The sequence below is a fragment of the Melanostigma gelatinosum genome (assembly GCF_949748355.1).
Source record: "Melanostigma gelatinosum genome assembly, chromosome: 15".
In the NCBI taxonomy this organism is placed as follows: Eukaryota; Metazoa; Chordata; class Actinopteri; order Perciformes; family Zoarcidae; genus Melanostigma; species Melanostigma gelatinosum.
In genome coordinates this window covers 7,774,528-7,788,920 of record NC_136648.1, presented here as the reverse complement: position 1 = coordinate 7,788,920, position 14,393 = coordinate 7,774,528, and the positions used below count along the sequence as shown (strand labels likewise).

Below are 14,393 nucleotides of genomic sequence, written 5' to 3'. Positions count from 1 at the left end.
GAAGAGAGGGGCGGCGGGGATCGAGGGGAGCGCTCGGGGTGCAGCGGGCTGGGTGGCCCAGGCGCCAGGGGTACAGGGGGAGCCCTCTTTTTGTTTGGTCCAGTCAGAATGGGGGCAGCTGTTGGAGTCTGTGGGCCTCTGGGTGAGACTGTACAGGATCCCACCCCCCGACCCACCAATCTCTCAACACCCTCCCACAAAACAACCGTCACTCACTCACACATACCCGTCCATCCATCCATCTCCAGTGCCAGATCAGCTGGGGGTGTGCAGTGTTTTGTAGATGCCCAGGAGAGGAAGAGAGGACTTTTATTGTGTCAGTTGCCAGGCAAAAGCGCTTTTTATTGCCACTAAGGAGATCCCTGTAAGCAAGTGTGTGTGTGTGAGTGTGTGTGTAAATAATTGTTTAAGAAGAGAAGGGGATCGGCCTCAGCTAAACTCTTGAGCTTTTTTTTTATGCATCTGCTCTAAATGCAAATGAATAGACATTCCACTGTGCTCCATCCTGTTGAATGCAGATTTTCGTACACGGCTTCCTTCACAGTAACAGACGATGAAGACCAGAGTACAGTCGTGGTTTGTTGATTGTCATGAAAGCAGGCGCAAGCCAGTCAAATCAAACCCACGCCGCTAATGTACACTCTACTGTTCCAGTTTATTGAAATTATGAAAGAAAATATTTAACGTATTAACTAAAGATTTATATTCACTTTGTAAATACAGTAGTCATTAATATATTAACTGCTCTATGAAAAATCTTCAAAAGGTTTTAGAAATTGGACCAGAACCAAGGCTCCAGATGTTTTTGCTTTCTTTTTTAAAAGAGTTATCAGAACTTGACGTGACTCGTCGAGCAGGTTTGGGGGGGGGGGGGGGTTGCAACGCATGGTTTACTGACACATGATGCAAGACAAAGGCGAAATAGGAATATAATGCTTTGTTACACACTTTCCCCCCTTTTCTGAAATGAGCATTTTGTTTTTGTGGATTTCATCTTGATGGACTGTTGATCGTGTAATGTAACGAGCCCCCCCCCCCCCCTCTGCCTCTCTGAGATTAATTGAAAATGAAACATTTGTTTAAGAAAATGCATTTTGGCAAAGAAAGAAAACAAACAAAAAATGTTTTTTCTTTTTTATGCATGTTTTGCTGCCCCTTCAGTTTTGTGTCACCGGGCCAATTTATCAATTTTTTCATTGTGTAAAAAAGAAGAAGAAGATGTTCCCCCCCCCCCCCCCCCCCCCCCTCACGTAACGCACAAACTATTAAGGTGGCTCATATGCATGAACATGTGTAAGTTTTATATCATTACTGGTTTAGAGGTTGACGAGCTATAAATTCAGATTATGAAGAACATAAAATGTAGGGAAAGAGGAAAATGTGCTCGTGTAGCTCTGGATGTGTACTTATCTTTTCTGGTTCTGATCATTTATTCCTGTCTGGATGTGTAAACATCACTTAAAAGATAATCAGTATTAGTTTTACTGACTTAAGAGGCACCAAACAATGTCTTTCAATTCATCACACGAGCAGATAACCAAATTTGTGTAATTTGCATTTTATACACAAGGGGCCGTTGTTTAGGTTCTTTAATCAGAGTCCATCGTTTGAAACTGAAAGGGGAGGAAAGTCCCATGTGACACTGTTTGCTGGGCCTTTTTTTGTATTTTGCAGTGTAATGAGAACTTGGATATGCTTTGTACAGAATTTTTACAGGTGTGAAGTTTGCCCAACAGACAAGAACACGATGTGAAGCGAGCAGAGTCGCACCACGTGGACACATTTGAGTACAGGATTTACATGCTCTTGTCTCCCGGCTATGTGGAGAACACGTGTGAACTGTGAAACTGTTGCAGAAGGTGTGCTTTGCAGTCGGCTGTGTAATTATTCTGTGCCAGTGTGGGAGATGCCAGGAAGTGTGGCTGCGTTGATGATTGATCACACAGATCACTGGTTACTAAGAATAGCTGCACCAGGTTTTTAATGTAGAGACATCCTGCTATTGATGAAAAATACATATATGTGTGTATATATACATCTATATATATATATATATGTATGTATATATATATATCATGGCTTTGCTAAAAAATAACCCTTTTCCCCTTCGATGCTGTTCTGAAACATGAAACACAGTGTGTGTGTTTGACCATTGCATACTACGTTGCCAATACTACAGTGTGATGAGACTTTTGTTCTTGCATGAATCGAGACACTGTTCTCCTACCTCATGTTGTGATATAAAAAAATATGTTTTTTAAGCAGAAGAAGCTGCATCTCTAACTGTTTATCATTGATATTTACTAGTAAATGACATACCTGTAAATGCTTTTAGCTAATACCTCAGTTGTATCTAGTGTTTTGTTTTTGTTTCTGTTTTTGCCCTTCCCTGATTTCGGATCTTGTAAATATATACCCTGTATAGATAATGAACTTGGATCAAATTCAAGTAAAGTTCTGTAGTGTCAAACCAGTGTGGTCTGTCGCCTTTTTTATTTGTCCTCGTCACTTCCTTATTTGCTAAAGATTCGAGTCAACCGCTCTGTGAACAAACTAATGTTTTGTGTTGCGTAAACAAAAGAAGAGCGGCATCTCCCGAGCCAGAGCCTGTCGACCTTTGCATACACAAATGTGTGTTTGAGCTGCAACAGCTGGTCAGTCAATCATTACGGGGTCAACAGAAAACATTTGACTCGTTAAAAATGACAAACTGAGCTCGTTCCAGCCACTCGAATGTTAGCCCTGAATATGTGACGAGCAGTATTGGAAGAGGGACTCTTCAAATATTTGTATACTAATGTAGAAATACTCTTTAGAGTAAAAGTATTGTTTAAAATATTATCAAATATTCTGAAAGTACCAACAGTAAAAGTAGTCATTTTGCATTCAATAATCCATTTCAGAAAAATGTAGATTTTATTATTATTGATGCATTAATATATTCACCATCTAAATATTGCATCAGGTTAATGTTAGAAGTTCAAATGGATGCGACACAAATTAGACTATAAATCAGAAACAGTTTGTCCAATCATCACTGAACTCGCAGGATGCGTTTCATCACAATGTTTTGAACTATTTTGAAAACCTCTCAGAAGGACGCGCCTTACAGTATTTCTCAATTGCTAAAACACTAAAACCCATTGGCTGAACAAAGTTCTCAGTTGCCTGAACTCATTTAGCTAATTGTGCAGTCTGTTGTCAATACCTTAAACTGTGTCACATGGTGAAACACAATTTGCAGATCTCACTTCGACTTTTCAGCAAAACTCTAAACACATTCTCAGTCTCAAAACACATTCTGCACTCTAATGCACATGTCATCCACACTGGTAAACACAAGTGGCAACAATCAAATAGAAATAGAGAACACATGTCATTGATTAAACACAATCACTCAAAATTGATTTCACTTGTATCAAATGATGTGACACAACCAATATAAGCCTGTTTAGAGAGCAAACAGGTGGTTGAAGGTGGGAAGGAGAAAGTCTGAGAATGGACAGAAGAAACAATGTGAGAGGACGAGGACAAGTGCGTATGTGAGATGGGCGACGAGGAGGAAGGCAAGAAAGAGGAAGAGGAGGACGAATAGGAAGAGGAAGACAAAGAGTGGAAATATCTGATGAAATTCGAGCAACAGTCATAGACCATGTTATAGTCCACGGACTGACAATGAGGGAAGCAGGACTTAGACTGCACCCCAATTTGAGCCGATTTTCTGTGTCCACCACAGTAAGGACATTCAGAGAAGAGAACAGGTACAGTATGCTACTGTATTTTTGTAATTGCAAATTTACTGTACTACACTATATGCAGCTGTTTCAATAGACATTTGTAAAGTTCATCACTGTATGTATTGTACTGCATGAATATTTTTTGTAACTGCACATCTACTTTTTGTAGAACTGCAAGGCTGCCACATGCAGGTGGAAGGAGAGCTATATTCACTCAGGAGCAAGAGACCGTTATAGTGGGCATGGTCCTTCAAGATCATTTAATACGACTCAGAGAAATCCAGGAACGAGTGATACAAGACAACACACACTTCCAGGGAATCGACAGTGTACAATAAACACATTGTATGGCCTTGAACATCGTGCTTTCTATTTGTTACAGTAACAGCACTGACTGCTCAATAGATTTTGACTGGTTGCAGGTTCATATCAACAAAGAACAAGAATTCCAGTATCACAGAGACAAAGGACACGTTTGTGAGCTGCAGGGTACAGTACTGTAAAAATAGGGGTACAAGGAGGAGGAAGAACAAAATAAATTGCAAAGAGCAAAGCACAGTAGTCATTTCTGATCAATTTTGAGCGACTGTAATAGAACGTGTTTTCGTTCATATGAAATTTGTTTTGAGATTAAAAATCGACTTCTCCCTGAGAACGATATGTTTTGAACAATGTGTTTTCTATTTATTGGTGTATTGTTTACTGACTGCTTGATGGTGTATATTATTTTGATCACTTTGTTTATGATTTGAGAGCAGTGTTTGATTTTGAGCACAGGTAAAACTGTTTTGAGGCGAAAGTTTCATTTTGCAAGAGGATTCAGAGGTTTTGTAAATAGTGCTTGAAGATGAGGTTTTGTGTTTACAGTTTTGAGAGAATGGGGGACCCTTTCAAGAAATGTGTCTTAGCAATCGAGAAAAACTGTAAGTTCCACATGTCCATATGCTTGGTTTAAATATGGCCATAAATCAATGGAAATGTGTCCGAACATCACCAACGAGGGGTATTTACAATGAAGTTGTTGGAGCATGCGTTATCATTAGTGCACGTGTGGAAGTGTGAAAGATTAAGCCCATTTACATCTCTCAACTTCTAATCCGTCTGTGTTGGCTTGAACTCGGGAATCACTACTTGCAGCTATAGTTTATTACTTTATATACTGCTGGGTAGCTTGTGAATTCCCCTCTTATTGATATATTAATATATTTGTTGATTATATTTTGTATTCTTAATATGAATCTGTAAAGTAACTAAAGTTATCAAGTAAATCTGGTGGAGTAGAAAGTACAATATCGCCCTCAAATGTAGTAAAAGTAGCAGAAAATGAACGGTCTTGAATAACATGCAAGTACTTTAAAAATGTTGCCTAAGCACAGTACTTGAGTCAATGTACTGGTGAGAAGTATATCTCATGGTATATTATACTGTGGCTTACGTTTCATCAAGTACTGTGTGTACAATTTTCATTGGATTGGATTATTTTTGAGTAAATCTTATTTTGATAGCAAGGCTGCAAAATCTGAGTGTAAAAATTGTTTTTTAATTTCATATTTATATTTAGCTAACTGCAGCTTTTCAGCATAATTGCAGAAAGCCCTCTGACACATCTGACTTCAAAATGGCTCCTGCTGAACCAAACACCTTTAGTTTCAGGAGAGATGGACAATTCTTCTTTCACCAAACGTATTACAATTCATTCGTCAGTTAATCCGTTTAATAGTTGTTCATACATTTCACTCAAAAAAAACACAAAAGTCAACCTCGTGGCAGACAAATATAAAATCAGGGGATCACCAAAGTCATTAAGATTCATTCTCATAGGACCATGAATATACCAAACATTGCAATCCATCCAATAGTAGTTGAGACCTTTCATTCTGGGCCAAAGCGGTGCACTAACTGACAGACACGATACATTGAAACGTCCACTCACAGAAGCTGTCAGGAGGAACTGCTGCCAGGCCCTGCGTCACCGGGCAGACGGCACATAAAACGACCGCTATCAGAAGGCTGTTGAGGAAGCAGAGCCAGGCGATGTTCAGACCCAGGTATGCAGGTAGTCCCACAGGTAGCAGGAGCATCATGACCAGAAACAACAGGAACAGGGCCCATGTCTTCAGAAATATATGTATGGCTTGATGAACGACATCTCTTCTGGAGTGAGCTCTACTCCGGTCTGTGCTTTGGTCTTTCAAAGGAGGATTTTTTAAGAATCGTGTGCTGCACCCAGCATGCAACGCTGCACAGCACAGAGTCAGGAGGAGAAACATGGAAACCTGCAGGATCTGAGTGGTGTGGATTATCCAGCACTGGTGTATCTGGGTGTGGTACACACCCTCCTTGACAGGAATGAAGTCGGACTGCAGGAAGACGTAGAGAGCAGCGAGGTACCACAAGAGGCCGGTCATGAACAAGCAGACAATGAATCTGGTCCTGCCAGTGACGGGTTGCAACCTCCGAGTGACTCTGAGGAAATGGTCCAACCCGGCCACGACTACAACAGGCCACTGCAGAGCATTGCACATCTGTCCGAGGATTTGAACCAGCAAACATACGTGGTACCTGGTCAGCTTCAAACCCAGGAGGAAGACGCATCCATCAGCGTGCATATGCAGGGTGGTGACAAAGAGGGTCAGGATTGTGTCGACGACAGCGAGGGAAACACTGAAAACTCCCAGGAAGCTTTTGCAGATGTGGTTCCGCTGGAGAAACACCAGAGCGCAGCTGAGCAGACATTTTCCTCCCAGACCGAGCAGGATGGAGGGGATGGAGATAATCATGGTGTGCAGTTTTTAACCAGGGCTGCGTCAGGTGCAGTGGGTCTTTATGGAAACTCTGCCGCTGGAGGGGGGGGGGGGGGGGGGGGGGGTAGAGAAAGAGCATTTAAACAGCATTTTATCATCCGTTTGTTTTTGCCCACCTGAATATACGCAAGTCTTCCAACTTCCACAGGAAATATGTGGTTCTTTGCTCCACTATGTTCTAGAGCTGAGAGGAACTGCAGTGATCACGTTGTTGGGATCTGACTATATGGCTTCGACATGTGCTGTGGAACAAAGAGTCAGGCCTTCCCTTTTGCAAGCAAAGGTTTCATCCTGATTGTAGTTTGATGAGCACCAAACCCCCTCTGAAGGAATTTCACATTAGGGTGTGAGTTTCCTCCCCCCCAAAACTATGCGTTCCTGAAGTTACCTGAAAGCACCGCTGCAATCTAATTAGCCGAGGGCCAAGACACCCCAGGACCCCTGTGGTTCAGCAACCGTTCTACAAAACTCCTGCAGCCCCCACCTCAATGCTTCTTCCACCGATCCCTGCGGGGTAGCAGGAGGCACACCAACGTTGTTCCTCTTTTTAACCAAAATCCTAGGTTTCACAGTTCAATTCACCAAACTGTCTGTTTTATCTTTGTTCGTATCCACGAAGCGAACCCTTTTAATCCTGCAGAAGTGAAGAAGCAAGACTTCTTCAGAAAGAGAGAGCAAGAACTTCCACTCTCCACCAAGCGCCTCGTCTGCTCCGGCCATAAGGACGCGAAAGTCCCGACAGCGACTCTCTCCCACCGAAATAGATTCTGGGCAGAGTTAGAGAGAGTTTAATTTGTGTTTATTTTATCTTGTTTGTGTGCTTAAAGTACTGTTCATTTTTACATGAACAAAATGTTTATATTGGCGTATGCTCAATAATCGCCGACACCAACGATCGCTGAGATCGTTGTGGTTGTGTAGAAGTAGCGTGTATCCCACGCTACTGTGATTTATGGTGAGACAGCCGCCTAGTGAGGTTGAAGTTGCTTCTCATCAGTTCAGGAGGTCAGAACCGCCGGCTGAGACAAAGACAAAGAGTTCTGGCTCCCCTGGCTGACAGCAATCTTCCGTACTCCCGCGCGGCGCAGAGGATCGTAATCGCTTGTTTTATTTCATTTTATTCCTTTCCCTTCTCTTTTACTAACCCACACACACACACATAGCTTTGAGCTAATGTAGCTACGTGCTTAACGGCTACCTGCACGTGTAGACGCCGGGTCGCCTGTTGGCTATCCGCCATTTTGGGTCTCGCGCATGAGAGACGTCACCACGTCCCAATCACGTCACTGAGCTGTTCCCTCGCTCCTCCCCCCTTCCCCCCCCCCCCCACACACACCCCCCCCCCCTCTTTTCAATAGTCTGTTGATTTTAGATAGCGTGCTCATGAATGTATAGTGGTTGTTCGTTTAGATATTAGTTTAATTAGATCATTCGTGTTGGAACGTAATAAACTGTTTTATTTTAAAGAGCAGCTGTCTGTGATTACTTTGTGCATGTACTGTGATAATAGCTGTATATGTGGTCTGTGCTCGAACTTAAACCTTCACTTGCACTCTGAATGTGTAATAGTACTCAGACTACTGACATTGTGAGTGAACACTAATTATGAGACTTAGTTTTATCGTTTGGTTATTGGTCCCTGTTCGCAGGGTGGTGCCCCGTTGTTATTAATAATCATTAATAATTGTTACTGACATTAATAATTCTATTGATGTCGAGAATTTAGTTTCTTAGATGCTGATAACCCAAACACGCTCCATCACGTTCCCAACAACGTGATCAAATTGTAAATTCAGAAATATTGTTCATAGCTGCTTTATAGCACCATCACACCGGTTTAAGATTGGACTGATTACAACAGCAGCAAAATCACACCAACTGTCAGCAGATAATGACTCAAATGCTGCTGGACCTGACTCTCTTTTTTTTTCTCCAAATGATCCTTGCTCACTTCAATCCAATGAGAAGAGATACAAAAGAAACAAAATGCCAGAAATATCTCCTGTGAAATACAAAAGACTGTTCTAACTTTGGCAGAAAACACAAGTTAGTGTTGGACCCCACTGATCATAGCAAGATGCTGATTGAGAAAACATGTTTTCAGGCTTTTAGATGAAATGGAAGACTTCTGTGACGACCCTCACTAGTTTTCTTCAGCTTTGACTGAAACGTTTCACGCGTCTGCATGGAGACAGTGTCCAACAGAAACCAGGCTCCTCTTCTCTTCCAGTTAACAGCAGAAACCTCAAGCGTCTCATCGAAGTGTTTGAGGAAACTGAAATGATCAGAAGATGAACTGAGTACTCATGAATCTGTTCACGTCAGGGGTTTCTGCTTTCCCCAACCGTCATGTTAATTTTCACCAACGAAATTTCACTTCCGCTTTACAAAACTGCCATTCAGTCTGCAACCATTTCGACTGTTTGCTCAATCTGTGACAATAAACCAGGAAATGGAGCACATGCACACTGAGTTTAAAGGGAAAGTGGATATTATTTCATAAGGATATTATAAAATAGGAATATTACTGTTATCTGAGTTGGGAATTTATTTGCTTTTTGCTTGCACAGCAGATTCTTTCAGGGATGATGATATATTTGTTCGTGATGAAGTTATATTTTGGATTTCCTTACGTTTGACTGTTTTGAGGCCAATAGATACTAAGAGATAAAAAAAGACATACCGGTACATTTTTTGTAACTACACAATTTTCACCCCAAGGTCTGCTCAGTAGCTGTTCTGGAGCTTTTGATTGTATCACACGATCTTCCTCCAAAAATGGAGATTAAAAGTTAAGTCTTCACCAAGTAATTCTACTATTTCCAAGGTGAAGAATGAACTCTGTGCTTATTTTCATTTGTACATTTTATATTTATTTCATAGGACAATTGCCGGCACACAGAGTTCGTCAGATACAAAAATACATTTCTTATTCTGTGGGCAGAAGGTTGACTGAAACATATCATTTTTTCAAATTGTGCCACCTTTTGAACGTTGAATAAATTGATTACATTTGCATAAATACATTTTTCAGTCCGTGAGCAATGTGACAAAATAAATCCATTCTTTTCGAGTATGTGGAGCAGAATGGGGTCCAAATCATCATTTCTCTCTGTTGAAATCAACAATTGAAAAGCTTGTTTGAGGATTCATTTCTACTCACCCTGTAAACCCAGAAGTGAAGTTACAAAACTTCTTTTCTCTTTGTCCGTAGGTTCTTCTGGAGTAATGCTACAGCTGAATTGCACTCATCGGCTGCGTTTTTGTTGGCAATGTACCGGTAACAACGCAGGTAGAACTGTAGAACCTGTTTTAAAATAGTGACACAGACATTATCAGAGAGTGAACTGAGCATACAGATGTATTAAATAAGTCCCTTTTACTATTTTTATTGCACTTTTTTGAATTAAGATAATGTTGCAGTGCTGCAACATATTTATCAATATTGATAAATCATCATTTATCAAATCCAGCTTTACACTAATAGATTTCTCTCACTTTGACACGAGACTTTTGCGACACAACACTCATGCAAAAACAGCATTACCTTTGGATTCATTACCTGTGTGACTGTGGTCATCTGATGTTAGTTGCAGCAATGTATGTCCATCTGTTCCCTTCATGAGGTAATCAAATATCCAGCATGAGTGCGGCTGTATTTAAAAGATTGTGTTCAGAAGGCGTGGTTGAAAGAAAGGGAGTGCAGATAGGCCGCACCTCTAAGCTCTGATAACATCCTTAATCTTGTTTTTAATACATTATTTTAATAGTGCATTGTCATTGAAACTTTTCTGAGTTTAACATTACTTTTACATTATCAATTGTATAATGTCTTAACTTATTTGTAATTTAGAACACTTTGGGTCCAATAATAGTAAAGCAGAAGAAGCAAAGGTTAAGTACCTTAAACTTGTACTAAACCACAATACTAGATTACATATACTTTTAATTAATAGTTTGGTTTTCTTATTTTGTCTTTAGATAATGAATCAATCAATGAATACAATTCAATTGCAAAATAAATGTAACTCTTTTATTCCATTTAGTAATTAATCTGACTGTCAAATTATATCTCACATTTCATTTGTATTTATTTGTATTTGTATTGTATTATTATGTATTCATATAGTTTTCATTGCATGATTGTTTTAATTGAAGACATACAGGAAAACGATTTAATTATTGGCAAATTGGATTATATTTTACTGTGAGAGAGTACTCTGATTACTTAGGTAATAGTTATACCACAGTGGAGAAGTACTCTGTAGCGTCAAAACATACTTGTATAGCATACAAAATATACCATAGCATACAAAGTATACAAAATATATTTACAAGATAAAAGTAATGTACCTGAAAACGACCAACCACAACCTGAACTAATTCCTATTCCTGAGTACACAGATGACTTCGATACTGACACTGACTGCTCCGATGATTCCGATACTCAGGTGTAGAGACAGTTTTTGATTTTCTTTTTGTTTTGTGGTTCTTGAACCGTGTTGCTTGCTTAAAACAACCAGAGACTTTGTCTCACAAAAACAGATTTTTGCAATATCAACTGTGTAATTGACTCATGTTTTTCGGTTTGATTTGGTTTATGTTTCTTTCATGATCTAGCTAGGAACAGACCTCTCAAGACACAGGCAGAATAATCCTCTGGGGTCTGATGAGACAAAGGCAGTCTACCCTTTGTTCTCTAGTCAGTATCTTTACATTTTTACTATGTTTAATTGTGGTTATGTTGTAACCAAAAGAGTGGATTGTAATGATAAAAATGTTTTAACATGTCCTCATATTTTCTGTGAGATATGTTTCTGTTCGAAAATTCATTTGTACGGGCGTCTGAACACATTGACATATTTGTTCTAGTACAAAGGTCACTTTTCTATCTAGGACAAACGACCGACGTATTCTTTCTGCAATCAACTGCTTCTTGTTAGACTAAACATTTCTGCCTTAGTCTCCTGTGTGTTATCTGTCTCCTCTGTGCCGGCCGGTATAAATACCTTGTTTTGATTCTGCGTCTCTAGAGCATTTCACATTTCACTGCAATACGTGGTTGTGTTTGTGTTCTCTGTTAGCAAACATTAAATTGACTTTTTGAAACTTTGATCATTCATCAAGACTCTGTTTTTATGTTAAACACTTTGGATGAAACCAATTTCACTCCTGAACTTTTGAAGGAAATATTCCACAACAGTTCATTGTGCATTATTTTAAGTAACTAGTAGCATAACTTAATATATTAAATAAATGTAGGGGAGTGCAAAATACAACATAACATTTAAATACTCAAGTAAAGTACAATCCCCTAAAATAAAATAATCCTTTAATCGTCCCGCAGCGGGGAAACTTTCAGGATTACAGCAGCATAGTGCAAACAAGAGGTATAGTAAAAAAAACACAATCAAAAGAAGTATTATAAATAAGTAAACTAAGTAATAAAACCGTAAAGAATCCACAATAACTAAAAATATTATATGTACAGATGGAATATTTTTTTTGTACAGTACTTGAGTAAATGTACTTTCCACTACTGATTACATTTGTATTTATTTATTGTTTAATCTCTGTTGTATTGTTTGTTAACCCTGAACCGCCCCTCAATGTGTGTTATGTGTGATATGTATATTACAAAAACAATAAAAATAGTTAAACGTTGGTCAGTTTATAATTGATTATACTTAAACACTGTTTATAATTTAAAACGACTCAAAAAAAGCCTGAAGATTTCAATTTCGCTGTTTCACCAAACGTGGCGCTGTCCCTTTAAGAGAACCCCGGTCCTGCGCAGAGACGTGCCCGCTGTGTGATGCCCTGAACCGGCCTAGAAAGCATCACTTCCCTCTCGGTCATGCGCCTGTCTTATCAGCTTTTTAGAGTTTGACGGCGCTGTCCGTCTTTATAGTGTCGAAACACACTCAGTCCTTGATGAAGCAGTAGCGATATGAGCGTGTCTGCGTCTCTCTGACACAGTAAGGCTTCGTTTCCTTTCAGATGTTCAGACCGGGCTAACGTTAGCTAGTGGAGCTAATTGCTAGGTAACGTCCGCAGTCAACACATCAACAGTCACGTGAGAGCCGTTAGAATCTAACGGTTAGATGAACTAACGTTAACTCACCTCTGACGGTTGTCTTTTGTCAGTTAACGTTAGTTGCTTTACTTTACGGGTGGTGTGTTCAGAAAAGGCTGTTATCTCACTTTAATTTGGTCACCTTGGACATAGTTAATCAATACTTTGACCTTAATTCTCAATAAAGCGTTCATGCGAAAGTGAAAGTTGTAACGTTTGCTGCTGAATGTAACGTTTATCGAGGTTAAACAAGCCCCATGAACCCAAAGGAGACAAACACCTGTAAGTCTTTATTGCTAAATTGCTAACTATCAACCAGAAAACAGACAAAAGTTAACTATTGAGTATTTGTGACCTGGAATGTGAATTATTTATCAGTTAATCCTTATGAATGAATTATTTATGAATGCAACTTGAAATAGTTTAATGATTGGTCTTCACATGTTTAGGGATGCAACAGACGTTTAACTCATTGTCAGTTAATGCTGAAAAGCTGGAGCCAGAGAATGTTGAGTATTTTAGCTTCATAACTGACTCAAAATATTTAAATATCAACAACAATCATATACACAAATGCTATTTGACATCGTTACTTGGTAACCGACAACTGAAATAACCCACTAATTGTTTGAGCTCTATTTAAAGTGGCAATCATTATGAATGTGTGTGAAAACAAAATAAATTGGGAGTCTTTGGGGCCCAAAAACCATCTTTCAAACAGACGTTTCTGTTTCTGGCTTCCCCTCCAGAATGGAGGACTCAGCATCGGAGCCCGTGACGCAACCCTCAGCGGCCTCCGGTCAGCTGTCGGAGTCGGCCGGGTCCTCCACGCACCGGGATGGCCTGGCCAAGTGTCCAAGGAGACGGCGGAAGGCGGCGAGGTCGCAGCGACGGGGGGGTAGTCATGAACAGCTGCTCGGGGAGATTGAGCGGCGGAGGTTGCCTGGTCAACACGAGCACTCGGAGCCCTCTGGCTCGGCGAGTGACACAGCGGAAAGCTCTCCTAAGAGGTTTGCACTGCAGGTTGCCAGCTGGTCCTCCGTGCCACTGCCTCAGCTCTGTTGCCCGGGACAAGATGTAGCGTCTTGACCTGCCCCGTCCTCATTTTCTCTCTCCTCACAGGAGAGCCCACTTTCTACATGGACCGTATCCAGCCACTCACTTCGGACCCAAAGCCTGTATTCTGCCCAACCCAACTTCAGTCATGTAAGCATGAGGGTCGACACTTTCTCTCTGTACTGAACTGGCTTGTACTGTTTACACAGACAAAAAAAAGCCTGTGTAACTGTGTGAGATAAGATAAAATGGGGAATAACTGTGATTGGATGGTACATGACATGGGATGGCTAACAGAACAGACCACGGATGCTCGTTGTCACCTGATCTAAAGAGTGTTTCCTCTCACTTGATCTGAGAACACGGACAAAATTGTGCGCACAATGCCTGTGATCCGCCACGCAAGGGAGGAGAGAGACCGGTAAAGAGGAGGAGAAAGAGTTTTAATATTCTGAGGTTTGGAGTTTGAACCTCACTCCTTCAGGTGAAAGTGTCACAACAGTTAATGAATGACTGCAGTTGTTGTAGATTCACCTTTCACTTTACTTGGAAGATGAGGTAAGACCTGCTATCATGGTGGCATTTCACTCTATATGGAATGATTATGTAACAGTCAACTCGATTATCTGTTTCTGTGCGTCTATTGTCTTCATTTCCAGGCAAAATATGTGTTTGTTTACTTCACTTGTGTGTGTTTTTGTTTCCCAGGCACATCCAGGA

General features: G+C 40.4%; 2 protein-coding genes across 3 annotated transcripts in view; one reads left to right on the top strand and one right to left on the bottom strand.

The window, feature by feature from the left end:
• Positions 1-5,526: 5,526 nt before the first annotated feature.
• On the bottom strand, positions 5,527-10,162 carry gpr160 (G protein-coupled receptor 160). Its single transcript, XM_079285385.1, has 3 exons — positions 10,104-10,162; positions 9,705-9,848; positions 5,527-6,578 (listed from the first exon to the last, which is right to left on the bottom strand). Exon 3 carries the CDS (start codon positions 6,515-6,517, stop codon positions 5,633-5,635), a length of 885 nt encoding a protein of 294 aa, XP_079141511.1. The 5' UTR covers positions 6,518-6,578; positions 9,705-9,848; positions 10,104-10,162; the 3' UTR covers positions 5,527-5,632.
• Positions 10,163-12,407: 2,245 nt separating this feature from the next.
• nadkb (NAD kinase b) overlaps positions 12,408-14,393 on the top strand; it is a 16,359-nt gene continuing 14,373 nt past the window's right edge. The window contains exons 1-4 of one of the 2 annotated variants that reach the window (XM_079284398.1): positions 12,408-12,585; positions 13,367-13,627; positions 13,740-13,823; positions 14,382-14,393. The exon at positions 14,382-14,393 is cut by the window's right edge and continues 118 nt beyond it. In XM_079284398.1, coding sequence (XP_079140524.1) covers positions 13,368-13,627; positions 13,740-13,823; positions 14,382-14,393 — 356 coding nt within the window. In that variant the 5' untranslated portion in view covers positions 12,408-12,585; position 13,367. Of the gene's footprint in view, positions 12,900-13,366; positions 13,628-13,739; positions 13,824-14,381 lie in introns of both variants that reach the window. The other variant, XM_079284397.1, reaches the window with a different exon arrangement.

Bases quoted from the DNA above. Each gene is read 5' to 3' on its own strand.
- gpr160 (XM_079285385.1), bottom strand. From the start codon at position 6,517: ATGATTATCTCCATCCCCTCCATCCTGCTCGGTCTGGGAGGAAAATGT.